Below are 21,379 nucleotides of genomic sequence, written 5' to 3'. Positions count from 1 at the left end.
GCAATAATACTGAAACGCTTCTGACTTGACGTGTGCTTCATGTTCGATTGATGTTTTTAATATGTTTTAGCAGAACGAGTTGGGAGATAGGTGTCTGGGTGTTTGTATCAGTGTGTCGTCATATAGCGGGTTCACCTGGTCACAACGTTTTACATCCAGCGTATATTTAAGCGGCGGAATGCATACTTCCCATGTATGCTATATATGAAATAGTGGATGTTGTCATATCTGGCATTCGTGTAGAGAGTTCTTGCATAGACTTCATGCCCGATCACTCTGATCTGTTTTTCCATGCTACGCAAGCCGCCAGAAAATTGGCTAAAAAGTGCATATTTCTCTGTTTGTTTCATATCGGATTTAGTTTTTATCATCCATAGCACCAATAGATCGACTCTGGTGATGAGGTAGGCAGTACACTCCACAAGTCAGTGACGCAAGGCGAATAAATGTGCATAAGATACATACAGTCCTATCGTCTTGGTTATATGTCTCTTGTATGTGCAGCTATGAATGAGCAAGATACGTATCTGTAAGTGTCCGTTCGTGTGTGTGTGCGAGTTCGCGTGTGTGGGTGCCTGGCATAGAACAGTGGAACATTGTGTAACGGCGGTGACATTGTGTGCTGATTTTCTCTTACTGTCAGTAAAATAGTTGTGATGGTTCATGACTTTTGATGTAAGGGCAGAAACACCGGTCAAGGCAAAAATTATCGAAAAGCCGTGTTCACTATACTGTCGCCCTCATGTGGGGACCAAAGTTCAAGTTATCGCTATATTGGTTTCACCTAAGTCGGCGTATATCCTGTTTTATGATGATACTGACCCACCAGAATAGATTTCGTCTGTCTCTGTACTAATTCTATTCCCGTTTGGATTCGCTCTTCATGTGCGACCGAAATGATCGAAGTGAACAAATTGAATTCATTTCGTCATTCTGTCCGAGTGACAGCAACGGAACATGACATCAGAGTGCGGTCGGAGAAGCACATGAGCTATCCGAGCGCGTGGGACATTCTATTGTGTGCTGCGAGAGCGTGCGTAGTCGGAATGCGGCTCTGGGTTTCATAACTCGATCAAGCCCGAGCCACTCGTTTACGGCGGGCAAATGCAAGGGCGGGAATAGAGGGGTTGTTTTTGTGCTCACTTCTTCATTCGTGGTTATCCGTAGAATCGGATACACGGGAGTTCAATGTACTTAGGCACATTTCTGCATGAGCGCAAGCAGGCGCGTTGTCGCCGTCCTCATTGTATTTGGAATGACCTACAGTACACGTGGTGCAACGCATATGCGAATAAATTAAATGATAAACACTTCGGACTGTTTTGCGACGTAGTCTTGGCATGAGGTCACCTGCCTTCGGCGTGTTCTTATAGCGGCACACGAGAAACATGATGTTATCATGGTTGAAGCGCGTTACACAGAAATTGGTGTTTTAATGTGTTAATATGTAATGATGTACAATATTGAACAAGTTACATAGTGCGCGAAATGCAAGAAGAATGGTGGGAAGAAAGATAGGACAGAGTGCAGACTACCAATTTTTATTGCAAGAAACGACAGGAAGTCAATATAAAGGCAAACATATGTAAAGGCAAAAAATGTCCAATATATTTTCGCCGTAATTGCAGTCTTCGGGGAGCGTAAAATAGAGGCGCCGGTCCCGGGTGTTGCGAAGCGAGTGGAATTACGTTCCATCCTTGGTTCCCGCTGTACTATTAGAAAATAAAGCAGTCTTTCAAGCTAGTATTCAGTACGGCGCCGGGAAATTAGGTGTTCCGCAGATATGTTAAAAATCCTTTTCTTATTTTTCGCTTAATTCTGATCATACCTTAGGGTATAGCAAAGGTGGACAGACTATGTGCAAGAGAAAGCAGCCAGTTTCTATGTCGACGCTGGTCAGTCGAACTTTTCATGTTGCAGAGCTTCAGGTCTCACGGTCTCTGCGGTGCCAGAACTTTCTATTTCTGCTATTTCCTGTGGTTTCACCATAAACGACGGCCAGGAATGGTGCTCCCGAAGGTGGGGATGGAAAAGAAAACATGCCGTCGAAATAGATAGAAGCAAGCAAAACGAGCCGCACCCGAAGAGACCCCAGGGCAGATTCCATCCTAATGGCTTCGCCACTCCCTCAGCACACTTGGCCCTATCGACCGGAGTCGGCGCCAAATTAACCGCTTTCGCCTGCATTCCGATTTCAGCACTCAATCCTGCTGCGGTGGCTCCTTTGAGCTACGAACCCCTTCGCCTCATTGAAACACATTCTTTGTAGAACCTAGAATGAATATTGAAGCTAGCGCCCCGAGGACGAATGTCTACTTCTTCTCTTCTATTTCTTTTATTATTTTTTTTTCTCGAGCTACCTTGCTGTGCTGGAAATGCGACAGCTACGGCTGTCGTTAAGGCTGATGCGGGCCCAGTCCCGGCATCGCTCGCCGTCGCTAGCGAAGCGGGCTCCGAAAGACGGCAACTAGCGAGCGCTGGTGTGCAGGCGGCGGAGACACACTGTTTTGTTTCGCGCTTCGAGCTTTGAGAGTGCTCGTTCCTTCACAGTCGCTGAGAGTCAGAAGGTACTTTGCTGAGATATCAAGGCAAAGGAAAAGACTACAGACGTATATTAAAAAGAAACTGAACAAGTTTAATGGCCAGGCAGAAGACAAGCAAGGTGGTGAGCCGGAATAGACTTCTTCTGGCTGCTTTGCAGTCGAGAGACTGCAAAAGGGAGTGCGTGCATCTAGATTCGCGTATGTGTGCAGCGCTCATTTTGCCACAGCATACAAGCAAGCCGAAAGGTTGAACCTGAGAGTGGCATTTGCTGCCGGCGCTCGGGGTTGTGATGTAATGCCCAGACAGGCTGGCCCTATGCCAAGGCATTCCTGCTCTACTGACGCTGTACATGAGGCGCTAATGCTCCCAAACAGCAGGCGGTTCTCCCGCAGAGATGTATACGACGCTAAGGGGCGCATCAAAGACCCGTCTTTTTGCTGTCGTTCACGATCTCAACAGTATGTTTATATAAGCTCCGTGCGCGTTCTGAAGGACTGGTCTCTTCCGATGCTGCTTTGCGTGGCACGCCTGAGCGCTTATCTCGTTAGCTTCTTTTTAGTGTAATTCGCGTCCTAAGGTTTTGCGTAGTAACTATGTCGAATAACACAAGTTAGCGGCCACACCGCGATGTCTTAACAAGGGGGACCGAATTCAGAAAGTTTTAAACGCGCAAGCATTTCTATGCCCACCCAATGAGGAAGTCCGCCCGTCAGGTAAGATGAATCGGTATAAAAGTAGTATAAATGTATAAACGGAGAGCAATTCTAAAAAAGCATAGGCGGTGATGAATTTCGAACCTACGACCTCACGCTCACAAGCCGAGCGTCTTGCCCACTGGGCTAAACATCCACGCTTGCGAAAGGTGAACATATCTGAACCACATGAATGTTTTGTACCGGCGATACAAAACAAATGTCGAAGGGGAACATTTTCTATGAAGGCACGTGCGCCTTCATAGAAACTGTTCTCCTTTGGCATGGTGGAATAAAAGCTATCTCTAGAACCACGTGTAGAGCTGACTTTGAGCATTGTAGACATCAGAAAAATTCAGATTTTGCGAAAATTTAATGCCAAGGACGCCACATCCTCGATGCGTTTCGGTAGTTGCGGAATGCGCCTTCCGTTGGGGCGTTCATTCACCGAGCGAAATATCACCGACCTCTGAGGGCTCATACGGTTCACGTCGCGCAACACAAACAGATTATCAGTGGAGGAGTTGATCAGGGTCATAAGGAGTTATGACTGGCTATATTGGCCTCGTCATGGTTGATAAGGATTCGATGTGGAGAGATAAAGTACTAAATAGCGATAAGGGCTTATACTGGTCGGATTAATTCTGATAAAGTTATTAAGCACATATAAGGGTTTAAAGGGTCGGATCAAGTTCAATAAGGTTTATAAGGAGCGATAAGAGTCGGCAAGGATCGGATCGATTGCAATAAGGTTTATACCAGCCGATAAAGGTTGATAAGGGTTGGATCTAGTCCAATGTGGTTGATAAGGACCGATAAGGGTTGTGAAGGGTTTATACTGGCCTGATCTAGTTTCACAGCGTTGACAGTGACACCGAGCTGAGGAGAGATGAGAAACTGGCACAATGCTTGCGCACACTTAGACAACTCCCGGAGGAGTTTCTGCGTGAATGTTTTTCGTTTACGAGTACTCTTTTCCATTAGCTGGTCGCCTTCACTAAAATAGTGTCCAGGAATATAATTGGCTAGGAAATTCTCTTGTGAACAATCGTAACGCAAGAAGTTTTTTGTGGACACGGGTCCGGCTGTTTCTTTTTCTTTTTTTTTTGCTTTCGGAGCCCATCGGAATGGGGCCACTGAGGCCACGAAATGAATGGATAAGCTTGTACTCAGTAGCAGCACGTCGTAGCCGCGGAACCTCCGGTGCTCGCAGAGGCATAGCGTCTAGTGTCATGGTTTCGTACTACTAAAACCGTTGCATTTTAATGCCAAAACAAGAGCATCTACTTATTTTTCATATATACATACAATACCTCGTCGAGCACTTGATTGATGCTTGTATCCACGATCATCTGTGCTGCATTCCTTAAGTCATCCGATCATTTTGTTGGTCTCCCTGCACCTTGCGCGCGCACAACACCACATTGCTTTCTGTGATATTCCTGAATCACTGTGAAATGGCAGCTACCATTGCTAAACGTACGGGTGAGCTTTTCATTGTGAACTGATAAAGTTGGCGAGAAACTTCTCGCCTCTTATACGCACCACTGAGTGCCCCAAGAAGCGTATTTCGCCGTGAGCTGCTACAAACGTCTTAGTTTATCTTCCGGCGGCAGGTATCTGAGTCGGCTGTGCTATTGATTCATGTATATTTCATCAGTGCGCTCTGTAGGCGGACTTTCAGTGCAGTAGCGTGGGACCTCGTAAATAAATCTTCAAAATGAAAAAAAAAACTTTAAAGTAAAGTGGCCTTCCCTGGTTATACTGTACGATTGGTATCGATTTTCTCTGTACAGTGCTTCTCTGAAAGAAAAATGGGCCACAGGTAATAAAAAACTGGTATCGTTATTCAACTGCTTGCATGCGTCTTCGCCCTGTCTGAAACGGCGTGGCTATAATAATATTGGTTGCTATCATCTGTTATATATACCATCTATTTTCACAAAAACCCAGGAAGACGTACGCTGAAGGTAACCGAATTGCCAGCGAGTCCGCTTGAGCAAATAGGTATTCCGTTCCGCACCTAAGCGCCCGTTGCTTTCTTTTCCTCATGCGCATAATTTTCGCCTTGACTTGAAGCCCACTTTGGCTTCACTACAAAGGTTATTCAGATTACGGCGTTTTATTTTCCACCTTGTGCTGTTATTGTTATCTGAGTTACCCGATGCAAAGCGAACATTTTATACATAAAGAAAACGCAGCCGTTTAACATTTAAATGGGGAAAAATACAACAATTGCAACGCTGCCACCAATTCGATCGCAGTCCCACCAGGACTCATATCAGTACGAAGTAAGCGCTGCGAATAAATTTCGTAGTAAGATATCCTCAATTTCTGCGCATATGTTTGCTCCATTAGTACTGGAAAGCGGCAACGAAGACGGCCGTTATGTGCGTATCGTCTATTTGTTCAGCATAAGAAACACGTTTCCGTCGAAGAGTTTCGCGCCAGCCTTTGGTGTTAGCAAGTATAGCCGTAAATGTCCTCGAGTGCATAGCCAACTACAGTGTCAGAATCGATAACGGGCAAAAACCGCTCTTCTCCAATTAAGCGACCATTTCTCTACAAAATTTTTTTCCCTCAGTCCGAGGAACTGTAGTAAGTTCTATGGAACCCGGCGCCTAATTAAGAAAGCTTTTCGTTCCTAAATGCTGTCCGTAATTCACCGGATGCCTTTGCTAATGTTTAGGGGCGCGCGAATATTATTTTTTGAGATTTAGCCGAATACGAATTGAACTGTGCCAGAAGCGAATCGAATCAAAGCGAATATTGAATACGTTTCAAATAGTTTTCAAATAATGAACAGCGGTTTTGACCATTATTATTAAGCAATGTTCACATCCTAGTATTGATAACTTTAGCAGGTTTCTATCATTACATTGCACATTATGAAGCCTTGCTTATTAAAATCCAAACTGAGCATACGGAACACTGCGTAGTCTCTTCGCATACTCAAGACTTCCCTGGAAGTGGGAATGATCCCGGTTTAGTCTGGTTCCCTGAGCGACGTGACCTGCTCTATTGCGCAACTTCTGATGTGTTTTGCCTGCTATAGCTGCGGGTATGAAATTTATCATACTTTAGCGCCAATATTATGTTCGATTTAGCACAGCTGAGGATTCTGAGCTATTAGGAAACTGTTCGAAATCTGTTGGTATTTGTGAATCGTTGCTATTCGATTTGGAGACCGAATCGAATAGGACAATATTCGATTAGTTATACGAAAGTTTTGAATATATTCGCACAGTCGTACTAACGCTATGTCGAAGATCATGATAGGCCGGAATCTGCTTTTGCGAACAAGTTTAGCGTAAGAACTTTTTTTCTGTGTATGAATACACGTGACCCTGGGGACGAATTCACAAACCTTTTTGTTCGTAGGTGTTTTTTTTTTATTGGCTGGGTGCCTTCGCTAATTCTATGTGCAACATCAGGGCTGGCTGGAACTTTCTCTTAGAGGTAATTCTATAATAAGAGATGTTTGTGAATACGGCCGAGGTTCTTTTTTTTTTTTGGCAAGAGGTACGTAATGTAACGTGACCACATGAACATCACACTCATTTCGCCAGCTGTGACTGGTCATCAGTGGTGGTCGAGAAGATCTGACAATACGTATTGGAATTTTTCTCTGACATAGGTTCACCTTAATTGGCGCAATTAAATGCCAAACATGGAGTAATATAAGACCGGCTGAATACTAAGGGCTTGTACAGAAGCTACGTGAGGATGGACACAGGACAGAATCAGTTTTTCGCAGTCGCTGCAGGGAAGGTGCAGGCCGTGCAGAAGCAGTGGGAAAATTGGAGTGAGCGAGAACGACTTGCTAAAGTCGTTCTCGCTCGTAGTAAATTACTCAGCGTTTGAAACAGTTTTTTTTATAATCTGGAGTGTCTGTTGAAAGGGAATTAACTTGTCTTCAGAGACGTAAAGAGACCAAAGTCTTTTCACTCGCTAAATGCGCGTTGTTGAAGAACAGCAGAAATAATCATATCAAAGCTCTCTTCCCCGACTAGTGGGGGGCTTTAATGAGAGTTGTATGTGTTCTAAAGATTTGCCAGCGTATAAACACCCTGTGTAGTGCGAATAAATTGGAAATCACAAGAAAACGTGCTCTGCCGTGACTTTTTCCACCTTCCCAGCACCTGTAGTGGCGCTAACCTACAATGTTAGCGCCACGAACCTACCACTATTTCAAACTATGCATTTGGACGTCTTGCTATAGTCAGAGGATCGCGAGAAACCAAAAGGCACTACAGAACGCAGATTGTTATTTATTTGTTCGTAGTATATTTCACAGATTATATGTAATAAAACAGTTGAACACGTACGAGACAATGCATTTGCGAAAAGCATGAAGAAAGGGCTGCTGGTTAGAGTGGTGTTGATCAAATTAAGGTGTTTCACGTCGTAAAGGAGGAGGTGGCTGTAAACCAGCGTTTTAATGTGAAGCGTAATGTGGCTCGCTGCCCGGGTTTTTTGAGGACGAGGTCTTCTTTGTCGACTTCAGATCGATTTGTGGTTCGCGGAATCTTGGTATATAACCACTTTTCTCTAGAAAATTAGACAAGTTTGGGCCTTAGAGTGCACGTAGGACAACAACAACAAAACAAGAAAAGGCTTCAAAATCAAGCTTAGAACAAAAAGCAAAAGCAAAAAAACGTGCCGCGTTAGCGTATAGCTATGTACGGAGCAGTAATAAGGTGTAATAAGCGAACAATGACCGAAATGAAATCCATATGCGCTCGTTCAAAATGTGCCCGCCTAAAACGGGAATCAGAAGTACCGCTTTGCTCACAGAATAATAAGGCCCCATCCGGAAAGTTTTCGTGTCTAAAAAGAAAGAAGGTAAGGAGAACTGAAGGTTAATTAAACTGTTGATGAAAGAGCACCGTGGTACTAAAGCAGAGTAAGGAGCAGAGTAAGTTAAGGGGACTCAACAGTGGCTGACATCGAAAGAAGAAAGACAACCTCTTCTGCAGGAGCCTCTCTTCCCTCCCGAATAACAAACATGAAAAACAAGGAACAACAAACGACATGGTACACTAATGGACACCGGGAAACCTTCTCCTTCTTCGACGTCAACCACTGTTGACTCACCTTTTTTTCTCCGCAGGCAGTCCGGGTAGTCTCAATCACAGCCTCAATAATAATAAATGACTACATTGTCCGAACCAGGGATCCCAGCAGCCCGATGCTCTGTCTGTTAGACCCCTGACGCATGCGGGCAGAGACGCATTCTCTTTGCACTGGTGTATTGGGCTATGTCGTCGGTAGGTGTACCCTCAATCGCAGCCGCCTCGCAGCACCCGCTAAACTAGTTGTTCACAATTGTGATATACAAGGCTGCGTGCTTAGAGGGTGTGCATCAGCCTCGGTTTGATGGGCCGTTAGCAACTACTAAGAGCTGAAGTGAACTACACAGAAATCGATATTTTAAAACATTCCATCTTGTGGGTTGTGTAGTAAATGCTTCTCATTAACGTAGTTTCCTAGAATGCGTGGGATGTGCCTAATATTTCTTGCAATGTAGACGAATTCAGTGTTTCCATCATTAAAAAGCCAGACTTTTTTTGTTTTTGTACAATAATTTGCATTTGGTATAGTACGTTTCTATCTCAATATCTGAAAATATATTTCGAGGGTAGCAGTTGAGTAAACTATTGTTTAGAAATATTCCCATACGAGATAAGCATGCAGAATCTTGCGAACAGAGGCAGTAAAGCCGATAAACGTGCGTTCTGGCTCGCCTTCTCGGATAAGTTGTGCACTGAAGTAGTTCAAGTAAAAATACGACGGGTATCATGTTTATTAGAACGCCTTATTTAAAAATTTTTGAAAAATGTTCCGGAAGTGACACTTGTTAAATGCCAAACTTTCCTTTCTTTTTTTCAAAATTGAGTGGTCACGACGTCGATTCGCAACGGCGCCTTTACAGCGTAGCGCGCTGACCGCGGCGCGCGCTACGCTGCGATTTTATCGCCTCTGTTCGGAAGGTTCTGCATCTTTATCTCGTCTGGAGACATTTTTCAACAGTAGTATAGTCCCATATAATGGCCGATTCTTTTATGGACCTCCATATACGGACGCAGTTTAAGCACAAATAAGAAAAAAAATGAATATTTTACGCTATACCTCTATGGAAAACAGATATCGACGTACAATAAAACGTCTTCATTTTTGTATTGTATAAAAATACAGAAACGCTTATATGGCAAAAAATAAAACGCAAAAGATAGGCCCGACCGTAAGTAAACGGGCATTTTTTCTTACAAACTTTTATCAATAAAGATCTAGTTATGCCTTAGAACGCAAACTTCAAAGTATGCTCACCAAAAAAGAGAGAGCAGTGAGACTGTTTGAAGCAATCGCTATCCACAACGCTCTAAGCAGTCGCAATCTTTAGTACTGAGGTTGGATCAATGTTATATACATTTGGGATCGAATAACCCAAACAAGAATACCAGTGGCCGTTCTTGATTGCTCTCTTATTTTTTTTTTTTTTCGCACTTGGTTATGCTGCTTCCTCTAACCTCACGAAGGTTGTTCCTGCTGTGTGAATAACACCCATAAAAAAAGCTGAAAGCTTGTTTTTCAAATTTTGTTTTTGTGAGAAGAGACAGGCAATCACTCACTTGTTTCGGATCACTGATATGTACCTCAAATTAAGTTCAGCGTGCAGCGCAACGGAGTAGTGTTGCTGTGGCGTAGGTTCTTCGGTACCACATTCACTACCATACGGTTGGCTCGCACAGGCATACTCGAAAGCTTTATACGTCGCCGTAGTCAGGACAGGAAATGCTGTTCAGCGTACGGGCAGCCGCATCCGCAAGATAGGCCAGATGGAAAGCGATTAGTCGAAAGTTACTGCTTAACGTTCAAGGGAAGCGAGATAAGCTGAGTACCTCACATCTTTGCCTGGGCATCGTCATTTCTGAGCCCCTAAAGTTACATTCATTATTGTTCTACATCGATCTTTGGCCGGCAGAAACCAGGTGCACGTAAGAGCAAGCACTTGTTGCCTGCCGAACCGGGGCTTCTTCTTGCCTACTCTTGTGCGATGGTCTATACTGCGTATTGACCAGATGCAATAAATCATCATTTGTTAGCGTAGTTTCGTGTCTCCGTCTTATCTGTCGTCTTGCTTGCCCCGTTTGGGGTAGACGTCACGTTATTCAATACCAGCTAGCCTATCGATGTGTCATTTTAAAGAATGCAACAAGCGTTACATTTACTTAATGTTGTATCTATTCTGTAATTAAACTTTTGACTTTGCCACTTTGTGCACATAAGTACTAGTTTAATTCTGGTTGATACCTTGAGGAAAAGAAAAGAGAAGGTGGACAACTTGCTTAGTTGGGCTGGCGGGTACGTTTTATTAAAACCAGCTTTAGCGGCGCGACAAAGCACACAAGCGCTGTCATTGTTCTCCTTTCTGCGTGTTGTGACGATCTGTTACATTTTTTTTTTCTAAAGAAAAAAAATAGGAGAACAGGTGCGCGTCATGTATTTGCAGCTTCATTGTCAACAAGCAACAGACTGGAAGTGTATAGTCATTGTTGCTTTCTGCCGCCGTGGAAGAAGGTCAACAATTGACTTCCTATTATCTGTGAAGCTGCAATAGAAACGGACGAGGTCTGTCGTGCTGTTTGCGAGGCTTGTCGCTTCACATAAGAATGAATACTGGGGAAGAATGTAAGAATCTCGCTGCCTTGTGTATAGAGAAAGCCACTATTTCGTTCGCTGAAATTACAGACAGAAAGATCTGTTGATGAGCAGCTAGCATCTGCAGTGGCCGAAACCTGGGGTCGTGAAGTAGGTCGTCGGCTAGACAGACATACTTTCGGAAATATTTATTCATACAGGCTAAAGCTATACATAAATTTGGTATTCGCCCCTCCCTTATGTTCTTGGCACGCATGACCCATGGAACATAAATATTATTTGCAGTGAAGTTATATTTATGGTCATTCAAGCGGGTGAGAAGCTTTAATTATGACAACAGTTGTAAATCAGATTTGCGCAGGAAATAATTACTGGCGAAGGGAAGTACCTAATGAAGCCGAATTCAGTGGCCGCTGAGCATGTTTCAGAGGCTCTTCATTAGTCGCGTTCACGCAATGCTCTCGTAAAGTAGGTGACAGCAGTTCTAGAGTCAGCGTAAAGCGTATTAATAAAATTTATCGGCAGTGTACATTTACTGTTTGCATGTAAGCCCGTGCAAGCCGTGGCTGAGCTTTTCCGTCTACTGCGGATTCATTTTCGAAAAAAGATGGGCGTGAGTTGATTCGAAGGTACCAATCTTTCTGTATTAATAATTTTTTTTTCTTCCGTGTCACTAATTACCGATCTTCTTTTCTTCCGTGTCACTAAAGCGATCTGCAGCAGTTTTCTTTTGTTATATCCCAGCCATTTTGAATTGTTTCGCGTCTCAGCAACCACCAGGCCTCAAGCGCGTGTGGTGAAGGTCGCCGTGCGCTGATTACTGGCGCAGCACGGGCAAACTGAGTGGGATGAATTTTACGATGTGTTGACTCGCTAGACGTTCTCAGTGCATTGTCTACCATTTTTCCAAAGCGCAAGAGTAAAGCAGCTCATTTGACTTTCTAGTGATTCGAAAGCATGGCCCATTGAGCGAGAAAGCTGGCGTCTGTACCAGCGGCACTAAAATTCCCATTGGCGGCGATGCCACGTCACGAGCGCGGCCTCGACGGAGCAGACGCGGCGACGCGACGCCGCGGAGTTGAGCCGTGCTGGCGTCGGCGAGGCAGTCGCGTGACGCGCGCGTGTGGGTGCCGCCGTGTCGCTCTCGCAAGCCGGCGCGCGGTTCGTGCATCCACTGGGCCTCGCCGCTGCGCGCGCCGGTCTCTCGTGGCGCAGGACGTCGGCGGCATGCGGCACCGCAGGCTGCTTGCTGGTTCGGACAGCACGTACTGCCTTGGTACGTTGCTCGCAGCGCAGGACTCGAAGGACCGCTCAGTAACGCTTTCGCATTCACAACACAAAAAGTGCTTAGGGGTCCTCGGAGCTTTTTAAATTATTTTATTACCTTATGGCTATGTGTGCGTCCAGTATATGGATCGGGCTACTGAAACTGACGAAGAAACACTTTATTGCAGCAGCCTTAAACATGAAAACAAGACAAAAAGACAAATTGGCTTTGGAACTAACTGTAGCATTCTATATCATTGTTAATAAACGAGAAGGAAGGGTGGTTAACCGAGAGGCCCGATTTTTATTAGTCATATCATAAGAAGCCAACAAACACTGACACCAAGGACAACATAGGGGAAATTACTTGTGCTTAATAAATGATATAAAGAAACGATAAATTATTGGAAATTAAAGTGGATGAAAAACAACTTGCCGCAGGTAGGAACCGAACCCACAACCTTCGCATTTTGCGAAGGTTGTTTCACGAAGGCATTTCGCGAAGGCATTTGATCCACTTTAATTTCCATTAATTTATTGTTTCTTTATTTCATTTATTAAGCACAAGTAATTTCCCCTATGTTGTCCTTGGTGTCAATGTTTGTTGGCTTCTTATGATATATCATTGTTAGTCATTCTCGCCGATGAGCCTTACATTATAACTATTAGCGCATATATTATTAGATCCTTACAGGAAGTTCTGCAAATGGATAGGTAGCGTGCGTAGGTTTATTGACTCCCCCCCCCCCCCCCCCCAATCGCCTGCAGCTGAAAAGTTCACGTTCGCGTGGCGCCTGCGGCAGAAAGCATGAACCACATCCGCCTCCAAGGCTTGTGAATGGTGGCGCTGGCTAAGACTTCCATGGTTAGTTCTAGAAGATAAACATCAATACCCCAGAAAGTGGATTGGAAAACCGCGCTGCGGTAGCTCAGTTGGTAAGAGCATCACACGCGTAATGCGACGACTTGGGTTCGTATCTCCCCTGCGGCCAGTCGCTTTTTCATCCATTTTCACTTTCATTAGTCTATAATTTCTGTAACTCAATCAATCAGTACAAGCAATTTCCCCTATGCTGTCCTTTGCGTGTTTGTTGTCATACTTCTTCATATTTCCGGGCATTGTGAGAGAATTTCGTGTCCACGTGCTCGTATCATAAGTCTATGGCTGGAAAGCCTTTGTTTTGGCCGCTTTTGCGTCCTAAACCATGCCATTGGGCTGCTAATTGCAGTAACATAGTTGCAGTAACATAGAACCGCAAGACTTCGCTCAACGAGCCTCCGTACTCGGCACAATATATGCAAAAAAAACGCATCGGCTTGTCGTGGTATCCCTTGTGAGAATTTATGGGCCATCTATAACTAAATATTGTAATTTTTGAAATAATATATTGATCTAAGCAAAAAAATAGTAGTAAATTGACGGATCACAAACGTAAACCAATCACATTTATGTAAACACGAAACCGAAGTCACACTTTTGGTTTCACACAAGACAGCGAAGGCGACAATTCATTACCTAACTTTCGCATGGCACAAGGTAGAAGAGTAATTGTTAGAGAAGTACATGGGGTTATACATAAAAAAGTAATTAAAATGCCAATTTTTGAAGAAAATTGCTATTACAAGATTGGCACCATACATGAAAGCGTTCCTGTGTCAAATATGTGGCTGTGATGCTTCAAGAAATATAAGAATGAATCTGTCACTGCACGAGTCCACTCTCGCAGCGTGCGGATCAGAGGTGTCCTTCCGAATGCGGTCTGGGGCTGCTCTTTTAGTGCGGGCTCAGGGGGTACAAAAACTGAGCCGTAGGCGATGACAGAAATCCGCGCACAGGTAGCAGACTTCGCAACTATGTAACGATCCTGGGCGGAAAGGGAGGTGTACGGCAGCCTGCATTAGTACACGCTACAGGATTAGAAAGTTCGCGAGGCTGGCGAAAATGACCGTCATCTCAGAGCGGGTCTCCTGTGCGTACCTAGAGGAAATCTCGTTTAAGGAAAGAACTATGAGTCGAGTTATATGCGTGCAGGTGTCTTCTCGCCCACCTCCATTTTAGGGGTTGCTAACAGCTAAGACGATCTAGTCTAACCTAGCCGAAAGCATCTCGCGGCTCTGGCAGTCCCTATTGTAAAAAAAAATGTCATCAATACCTTGCTTACGAGTGACTAAGAAATATATAACCGGGAATGCGAGATGTTCAACCGGGCTCTGTTCAGCTGCCGCTTCCTTTAAAAAAAGGAAGAAGAAAAGTGTCAAAATGAGCATCATGCACGCAAAACAGTGCAGGGAATATAAAATAAAAGCATGTAAGCAGATAAACTAAGTATAAAAATATTCTGAAAAGACTCTTAAGACTGCTTAATACTGTGGGAATGCTAAAGCATTCCCACACATGAGGCAGGGCGCTCATGTTATACACCCATCACGTGGCGCCACCTCCTCCCCATTGGCTGCACCGTCACGTGCCCTATGACGCACGCACTAGACCACACTTTTATTAGCCAGAACCGAGGAGCCACCGTGGCGTCGGGAAAGCGTGCTCTTCTCGCACCCCGGAGGCCCGGGCTCGATTCCCACCCATACCGAAACGTAAGAAATTTCCTTTTCAAAGTCATTTATTTGCTTTGTTTACAGGAACCTTCCTGAGAAGTTTGGCGTCCATCCGGACGTTCTTGCCGTGTTTTTATCCTTTGCGCCCTCAGCTATTTTGGTGCCATCGCTCGGTCACGCCGGCAACGACGTCGTCGCCAGATTTTCGCTTAATGGGGCATATAATGCTTTCGCATTAAAACGTGTTTGACATCCTTCCAAAGTGCACATTATCCTTTTCCTGCAGTTGAATTGTCAGCCAAGGTGCAAGTGTTTTCATGCCTCTGGCCTGCCACTCGGCGCTGGGGTGAAATGGCGGGAAGGAACGGCAAACAAATACACAGAGAGAAGTTCTTAGAGAAAAGTATAGGCAGAACTGCCGACAGCGCGCACGGCAAAAGGCAAGAACGAAGCTATGCATATACAGGAATACGGTACGTGTGCGTCTGGCGCGCGCGCAAGCGTCACGCTCTCCATAGGAAATATCCTGCGTTTTGCATTCTCCCTAATTTGCACTGGTGGTCAGTGTCGTATACCGCCTAAATGCCATCGCCAATTCTTCGTTCCTTCTTCGGCCTCTTTTCTCTTTCATGGCGCGCCCGCAGACAAGCCACGGGTGAGCTTGGCCTGGGGCAACCGGTTGAACCGGTCCAGCATCGTGCAGGGCACCGACGTCTACTTCGAGTGCGAGGTGGACGCCAACCCGCGGCTCATCGAAGTCTCGTGGCGATTCGAGGACCACGAGCTCGCCTCGCGCATCTCCAACTTCATTGTGAGCAACCAGTCGGTGGCGCTGCGCGGCGTCCAGAGTTCGAACACGGGCCACTACTCTTGCGTGGCCGCCAACTCCGAGGGTGCCTCCGAGTCCAACAGGGTCTTCCTCAGGGTCCAGCGTGAGTCCGGCCGCTGCCATTCACGGCGCTCGCATTTTGCGATTATAAAGAAGGTTACGCTATTCTCTGCTCAAGCGCTGCCATGCCTTTAATGTAAATCCTTCGAAGGCAGTGCGGTATGGTTGAACAACGCAATGTATAGCTCATGAGTAGCCACGACGAGGAGGAGGAGCATATTTTACTTACACCCAGTACGCGTTTCTAATAAGGAGGCGCTGGTAAACGGCGAGGAATCATCGTGGACTGGCTGAGATGAGAGTGTTGTGTGTAGTACGTCAGTTTTGGAACCCGAGCGTCTAAATACTATGCAGCTTCATCTAAATAAGATATCGCAAGCGTTGTATGGCTGACGCTGTGCCGTTACAAAACTGCCATTATCCTTGCAGATGGCAGCTTCCCTTCGGAAAAGATGTCTTGCCGTCGGCTCTTCACTTAGCATTCTAACGTGTTACTAGATAGCCTTTACTCCAGGCTTTTACTTGCCATGCCGGAGTGGTGGATGTCAGAGCCGTTTCGGCCACTGTTGCAAAAACAATTAAGTCCTTCTCGTCGACGCCGCAGGCTCTCGGGTCTTTTCGCTTTGTGTGTGGGAACCAGACCCGTCAAGTCTTTCTATTGGTACCTCTTAGTACTCGAACACTCGGTTGACATGAAATTCATTCATTCATTCATTCATTACATGGAATTCATTCATGACACGGAATTCATTTAATTGTATGTGTTCAGACAAAACGAAGAATATATATATCTGTCGTGTTGAAGCTGTGTTGCCTCAGAACTTTTGTTCTCTCTTTTTGCAGTGTAATAGCAGATAAGCAATATATGCTATGTATATTCTTTAAAATTAGAATTCATACTTCAAAAAGTTAGTGCAATTAGGTTGGAAATTTCTATATATCTTCCGGAAATAAATTGGGTAAGAGAAAGTTATGTGTTTTAACTTAACCATAACAGGTCGCTGACAAAAAATACATATATAATTGGCGTACTTCAGTTTCTTAGGTACAAGCATGCATTTCACTCGCGGTTGTGTTCCTGGTGGAGAAATTGGAGTATTTGGCGATTACTAAAGCTTCTTTTCTAAAAGAAATCTTTTAGTCCTCATTTTCAAGAATAAAAGTCCACCTCATTGTTTTGACAGTTTATTTCGAGAGAAACAAAGAATGTGTTTCACAATAAAACATTAAAGAAATAAAACCGCCCAGTCATTCCGTACAGATGGTTAACCAGCGAAGCTGAAACGTGCGGCCCCAGTGTTTATCACTGGGTCAATCCCGACGGTTCATTAAACGACAGTTTAATGCTGCCAGATCCTCGTTACTCAGTTGCTGCTTGCGCTCAGCCGCACGAGCCTGTTCTTGTGCCCGGGCTGCAGCATCGGCACTGCGTAGACGAGCACGTTTCCGGTTCTGCTCGCCGGGTTGCTGATGAAAAGCTGCCCGCTCCTGAGGAGTACGTATGACGCGTGGCCTACCATTTCGGAGCCGGAGAGAAGCTGCTGCGCGAGCGCTTGGCTGCGACGAAGATCAACGACGTTACTACTGGCACAGCTAATCCAACACCACCTAGATACCACAAGGCCTTTTCACTCGGATCCATGACGTCATGTTACCTGGCCCGACTGCCTTAGAGTCTAATGGCGATGCTGCCGAGTAGGCAATAGTGATTTTGACGTCACCGCTTTCATTGCGCCAGCCTGGTCAAGGGAAATTTCGGGCCAGGTAGCGTGACGTCATGGATTGTAGTAAAGAGGCCTCGTGCTACTAGGTGGTGTTGGCTAATCGTGCCCCTCTCATTCTCTCTCTCTCTTTTGCCCCGGAGTAGTTTTCGGCGTACAGGCGACCGACAGACAGACGGACGGACGGACGAATTAGCTAGCCATATACAGCTTCACTGTAGAAAGAATGAAAAAAAAAGAAAAAAAGCAGGAGCGCATTTTACAGTCCCACTCGCCAGGAAGAAAGGGCGTGCTGATGACACCTCGTTTCTTGGGAGTAACCACCTGTTGTATATTTAGCTCCATTTTCGCGAACTGGCGTGTTTCGCGATAGAGTGTGCATTCACTGTGCTTATGGCCCAAGAAGAATAAGCACAACTTTACTATTATCGGGAAGTGTGAGAACGAATGAAGATGAAGTAATTCTTTGGAAGGAGCTGCCAACACTGGCTTGATTCTTAGACTGCAGACTACCTTTACAGTTCACTTGTCATTTTTTCAGTTCACCTCCAATTTGTTATCAAATAGATATTCTTGTAGGCGCGTAACTTACACGAAGAAAAAAAAGTTACAAAGTAAGTGTTCAAGAAGTGCTTTTTATAAAGGAAGGGAACATGTATTTTGCAAATTTTCTCTCAATAATTACTATGGGATACTAGTGCGACTTCATATACCATAGGGTAGAACAAATTTGGTCTGCTATAAGCGGCGGATTTATTTCACTTCCGAAAAAAAAACTTTGCGTGAACAAAGCTAGATGAGGTCCGTGAGGAAAGGATTCTGGATAGAGAGCACAGCAGTCTACTACCTGCGACATGAACTGAACAGGCAATTCATGTCCTCGTGCGAGTGCGGTCAGCAAAATGAATGTGCATGAAGCTTGAAACAGCATACACGAGCGCACATGATAATGGACGACAAATATTGAAGGTCATTTTTGAGTGCTCCGTACTCTTACAAAGGGGGAAAAATGTGAAACTGAAATCGCAATTGCCTGCAGGCTGAAAGCTCGAACAAAATGGGACGCCATTTATCCTCCAAAACAAATCAAGTCGGGAATAAAAGTTTCAGCCCACCTGTTTCTTCAATCGGCCTTGTGCTGTTTTATCACACTTACTAGTCGGCGAAAGAAAATTGATTTGTCATCCTCAAAACAACTCAGCAAGAAAATAAGGCCCCATCCTATTATTTTAGGCATTATTACAACACAATTCGAAGTACTTTGTTACGAAACTTTCACAATTACACGCTGAGGGTCGCCTTTTTGCTCTAGACAAGTATACGTCTCGCGGCAAGTATTACTATGTTCATAACTCTGCGTTGCTGTATTAGAAGCTTTTCAGGCGACAGGGATTGTTATCAGCAAAATAAGAGGACATGTGGATGTAGCCTGCTCCTTCAAGCAAAACGTTAGTGGTAGATAACACGTAATGACAGTACTTCATCTAAGAATGGAAAGACGAAACATAATAGCAGAAAATCGCCTTAAGTAAATTATGCAAGTCTAATACTACGTGCCTTTTTATGGAAAAGAAAAAAATTACAGATATATATATACATATATATATATATATATATATATATATATATATATATATATATATATATATATATATATATATATATATATATATATACGTACGGCGGCCTAAATCAGGTTATATCTTTGCCTGAGGTTGACGCAAGACGAGTTACTATTTTTGCGCCCTAATACGTTCAGCGTGCGGGTGTTTCCATGCTCGTTTTGATGTGGCGCAATCGCTGCTTCAAGCACCTTAAGTTTACTTGTCTAAATGCCATGTCATGGTGTTCACTAAACTGTTGGCTTAGTTTTCAAGCGGCCATTAAGGTACACATTTAGTAAGTAGCAGCTGACGTTCACTCGGTCATATCGTAATATGGAGCTATTGTAATGATGCTTTCTGTTCACTGGCATGATAAAAAGGAGACGTTAGCGTACGCACACGGTACCAGCTACTTCTCGTCTCGTCATCGGGTAGTGTTTTCCCACTTTTGTAGACTTATGCGCATAGCTTGAACAGAAAAACCCGCCATGGTTGCTTAGTGGCTATGGTGTTGGGCTGCTAAGCACGAGGTCGAGGGATCGCATCCCGGCCACGGCGGCTGCATTTCGATGGGAGCGAAATGCGAAAACACCCTTGTACTTAGGTTTAGGTGCACGTTAAAGAACCCCAGGTGGTCCAAACTTCCGGAGCCCCCTACTACGGCGTGCCTCATAATCAGAAAGTGGTTTTGGCACGTGAAACCCCATCATTAATATTTTTTTGAATTTTTGAATAGAAAAATTTGAAGACCCGATTCACTGTGAAGGTGGATTGCCAGCGAAGCTGTTACCATCCACTTAACCTATTCAAGTCTAACGAATGAAGTGAGTACGCCGTAAAATGCAGTGTATAATCATTTATTGCACAACGACATTCACGACGGCTTTATGATCATTGTGGTATACATTGAGGTTTTCGGTTTTGACAGTTGCCATGTTCTTCGCAAACGTTAGGTTGACACACGAGTAACGGATGGTGGTTGGTAGTTTCTTTTCTGTGTAACACTTTAGTACAAACTCTTCGAAGACAAAGTCTACGAACCACTTGTTTTCCTGTTTCGAAATGTCAGCGTTAAAGTCCCCCACGATGATAAAAGGCGTAGTGTTATCTCTCGCCAACACCGCGAACTGCGTTCGCTTGAACCGCTGTACGTTAGCCTTGGAAGTGCCCGGCGAAATGTACATGCTAAAGCTGACGATTCCATCGCGGGTTTTCGCGGCACACACATCGCCGCAGTCGACCGGGTGAGACTTAAGCGTGTACGCGGTCACGCATGCTTTTTTGCTTGCGTAGACGGCGACTCCGGCAAAGCGGTTGTCACTTCGTTTCGCGGCCGTTATTCCAACGTAGCCGGTCACTTCGGCGACTATGTCCGTCCACATTTCCGGGAGACACAGCACCTAAATCTCGTTGAGTGCGAAGTCATGCGTTATATCTTTGGAATGAAGACCAAGCGATCTCACGTTGAGAGAGGCAAGCGAGATCGAGTGTGGTTCCCGCAACATGGCAAGGCACGCCTTCGTGACGGTGGCTAGGTGATGGAGGCGAGTTTTCTGTGGACCGCGTCACGAAAGAATCGCCGGTTGGTAGAGGTAAACAGCTTCGCTGTAAAATAAAGAAAAAAAAAAGAAGAAAAAAAATGGAGACGTCTAAGCTTTGCTTTTACGAGTGCAACGCGGTAGCATTAAAAGATTCATGACTGCTTCACAGGCTTCCCGGCAACTGCAGCTTATGTAACCGTAAAATTTACCGGGAAACGCTGTCGACGAACGCTATACTCGAAGGCGAGCCTTCTGATAAAAATGCGGCCTCTTGCATGGGCTGATCCCGGAGGTAGTGCACAGCCGCGCCAAAACACTTGCATCATTTTCAGGCTTCTGTTATTGTTTCGGACGTTTAATATTTCAATCTAAGAAGATTTAACATAAAAGGCATGCGCTGTTGGTGTTCTTGCTTCATGTCATTTGCTTGTGGGCTGTCATTCTAAAATTACTAGGAATAACTTTGGCAAGAATGTAAGAGAAGGTAGGTGCAACTTCGGTGATAGTATGATGTGGCAATATACGTACCCGCATATACCACATGTCATATAGCAAGGCGCGGCGTGGCATATACCTAAATATGTACGGGAATTTTCGCTCACGGGGAGGCCAGCACCGGACGCCGACGCTGACACTGACACTGGATTTTGTGCGACACGGGACCGTGAACGCTATCGCGTTAAAAATTGCGGCAGAACCTATATCACTATGACTGTCAGCGGTAATGCGTTAGTACTGAATCACTACATCGATACAAGACGAAATGAGCTATATGTACGAGGCGTGTACTACAGCGAGACTCCTCTTTCGCGCTTTGCTAAGAACTCGCCACGCCATCTAGCGCCGGCTTTATTGAAAGGGCGCTGGCAACCCCTGTGGTTCTTATCACATCTTAGTTTGAAGTTAC

The 21,379-nt window shown here is 44.9% G+C and overlaps 1 protein-coding gene across 1 annotated transcript in view; it reads left to right on the top strand.

The window, feature by feature from the left end:
- LOC126547169 (synaptogenesis protein syg-2-like) overlaps nucleotides 1-21,379 on the top strand; it is a 113,071-nt gene that overhangs the window by 71,813 nt on the left and 19,879 nt on the right. Inside the window, exon 6 of the mRNA XM_072288056.1 lies at nucleotides 15,362-15,649. Within this exon, the coding sequence (XP_072144157.1) occupies nucleotides 15,362-15,649 (288 nt within the window). The remainder of the gene's footprint in view (nucleotides 1-15,361; nucleotides 15,650-21,379) is intronic.

Source organism: Dermacentor andersoni, chromosome 1 (genome assembly GCF_023375885.2).
Source record: "Dermacentor andersoni chromosome 1, qqDerAnde1_hic_scaffold, whole genome shotgun sequence".
Lineage (NCBI taxonomy): Eukaryota > Metazoa > Arthropoda > Arachnida > Ixodida > Ixodidae > Dermacentor > Dermacentor andersoni.
This window is presented reverse-complemented; position numbering and strand designations above follow the sequence as displayed.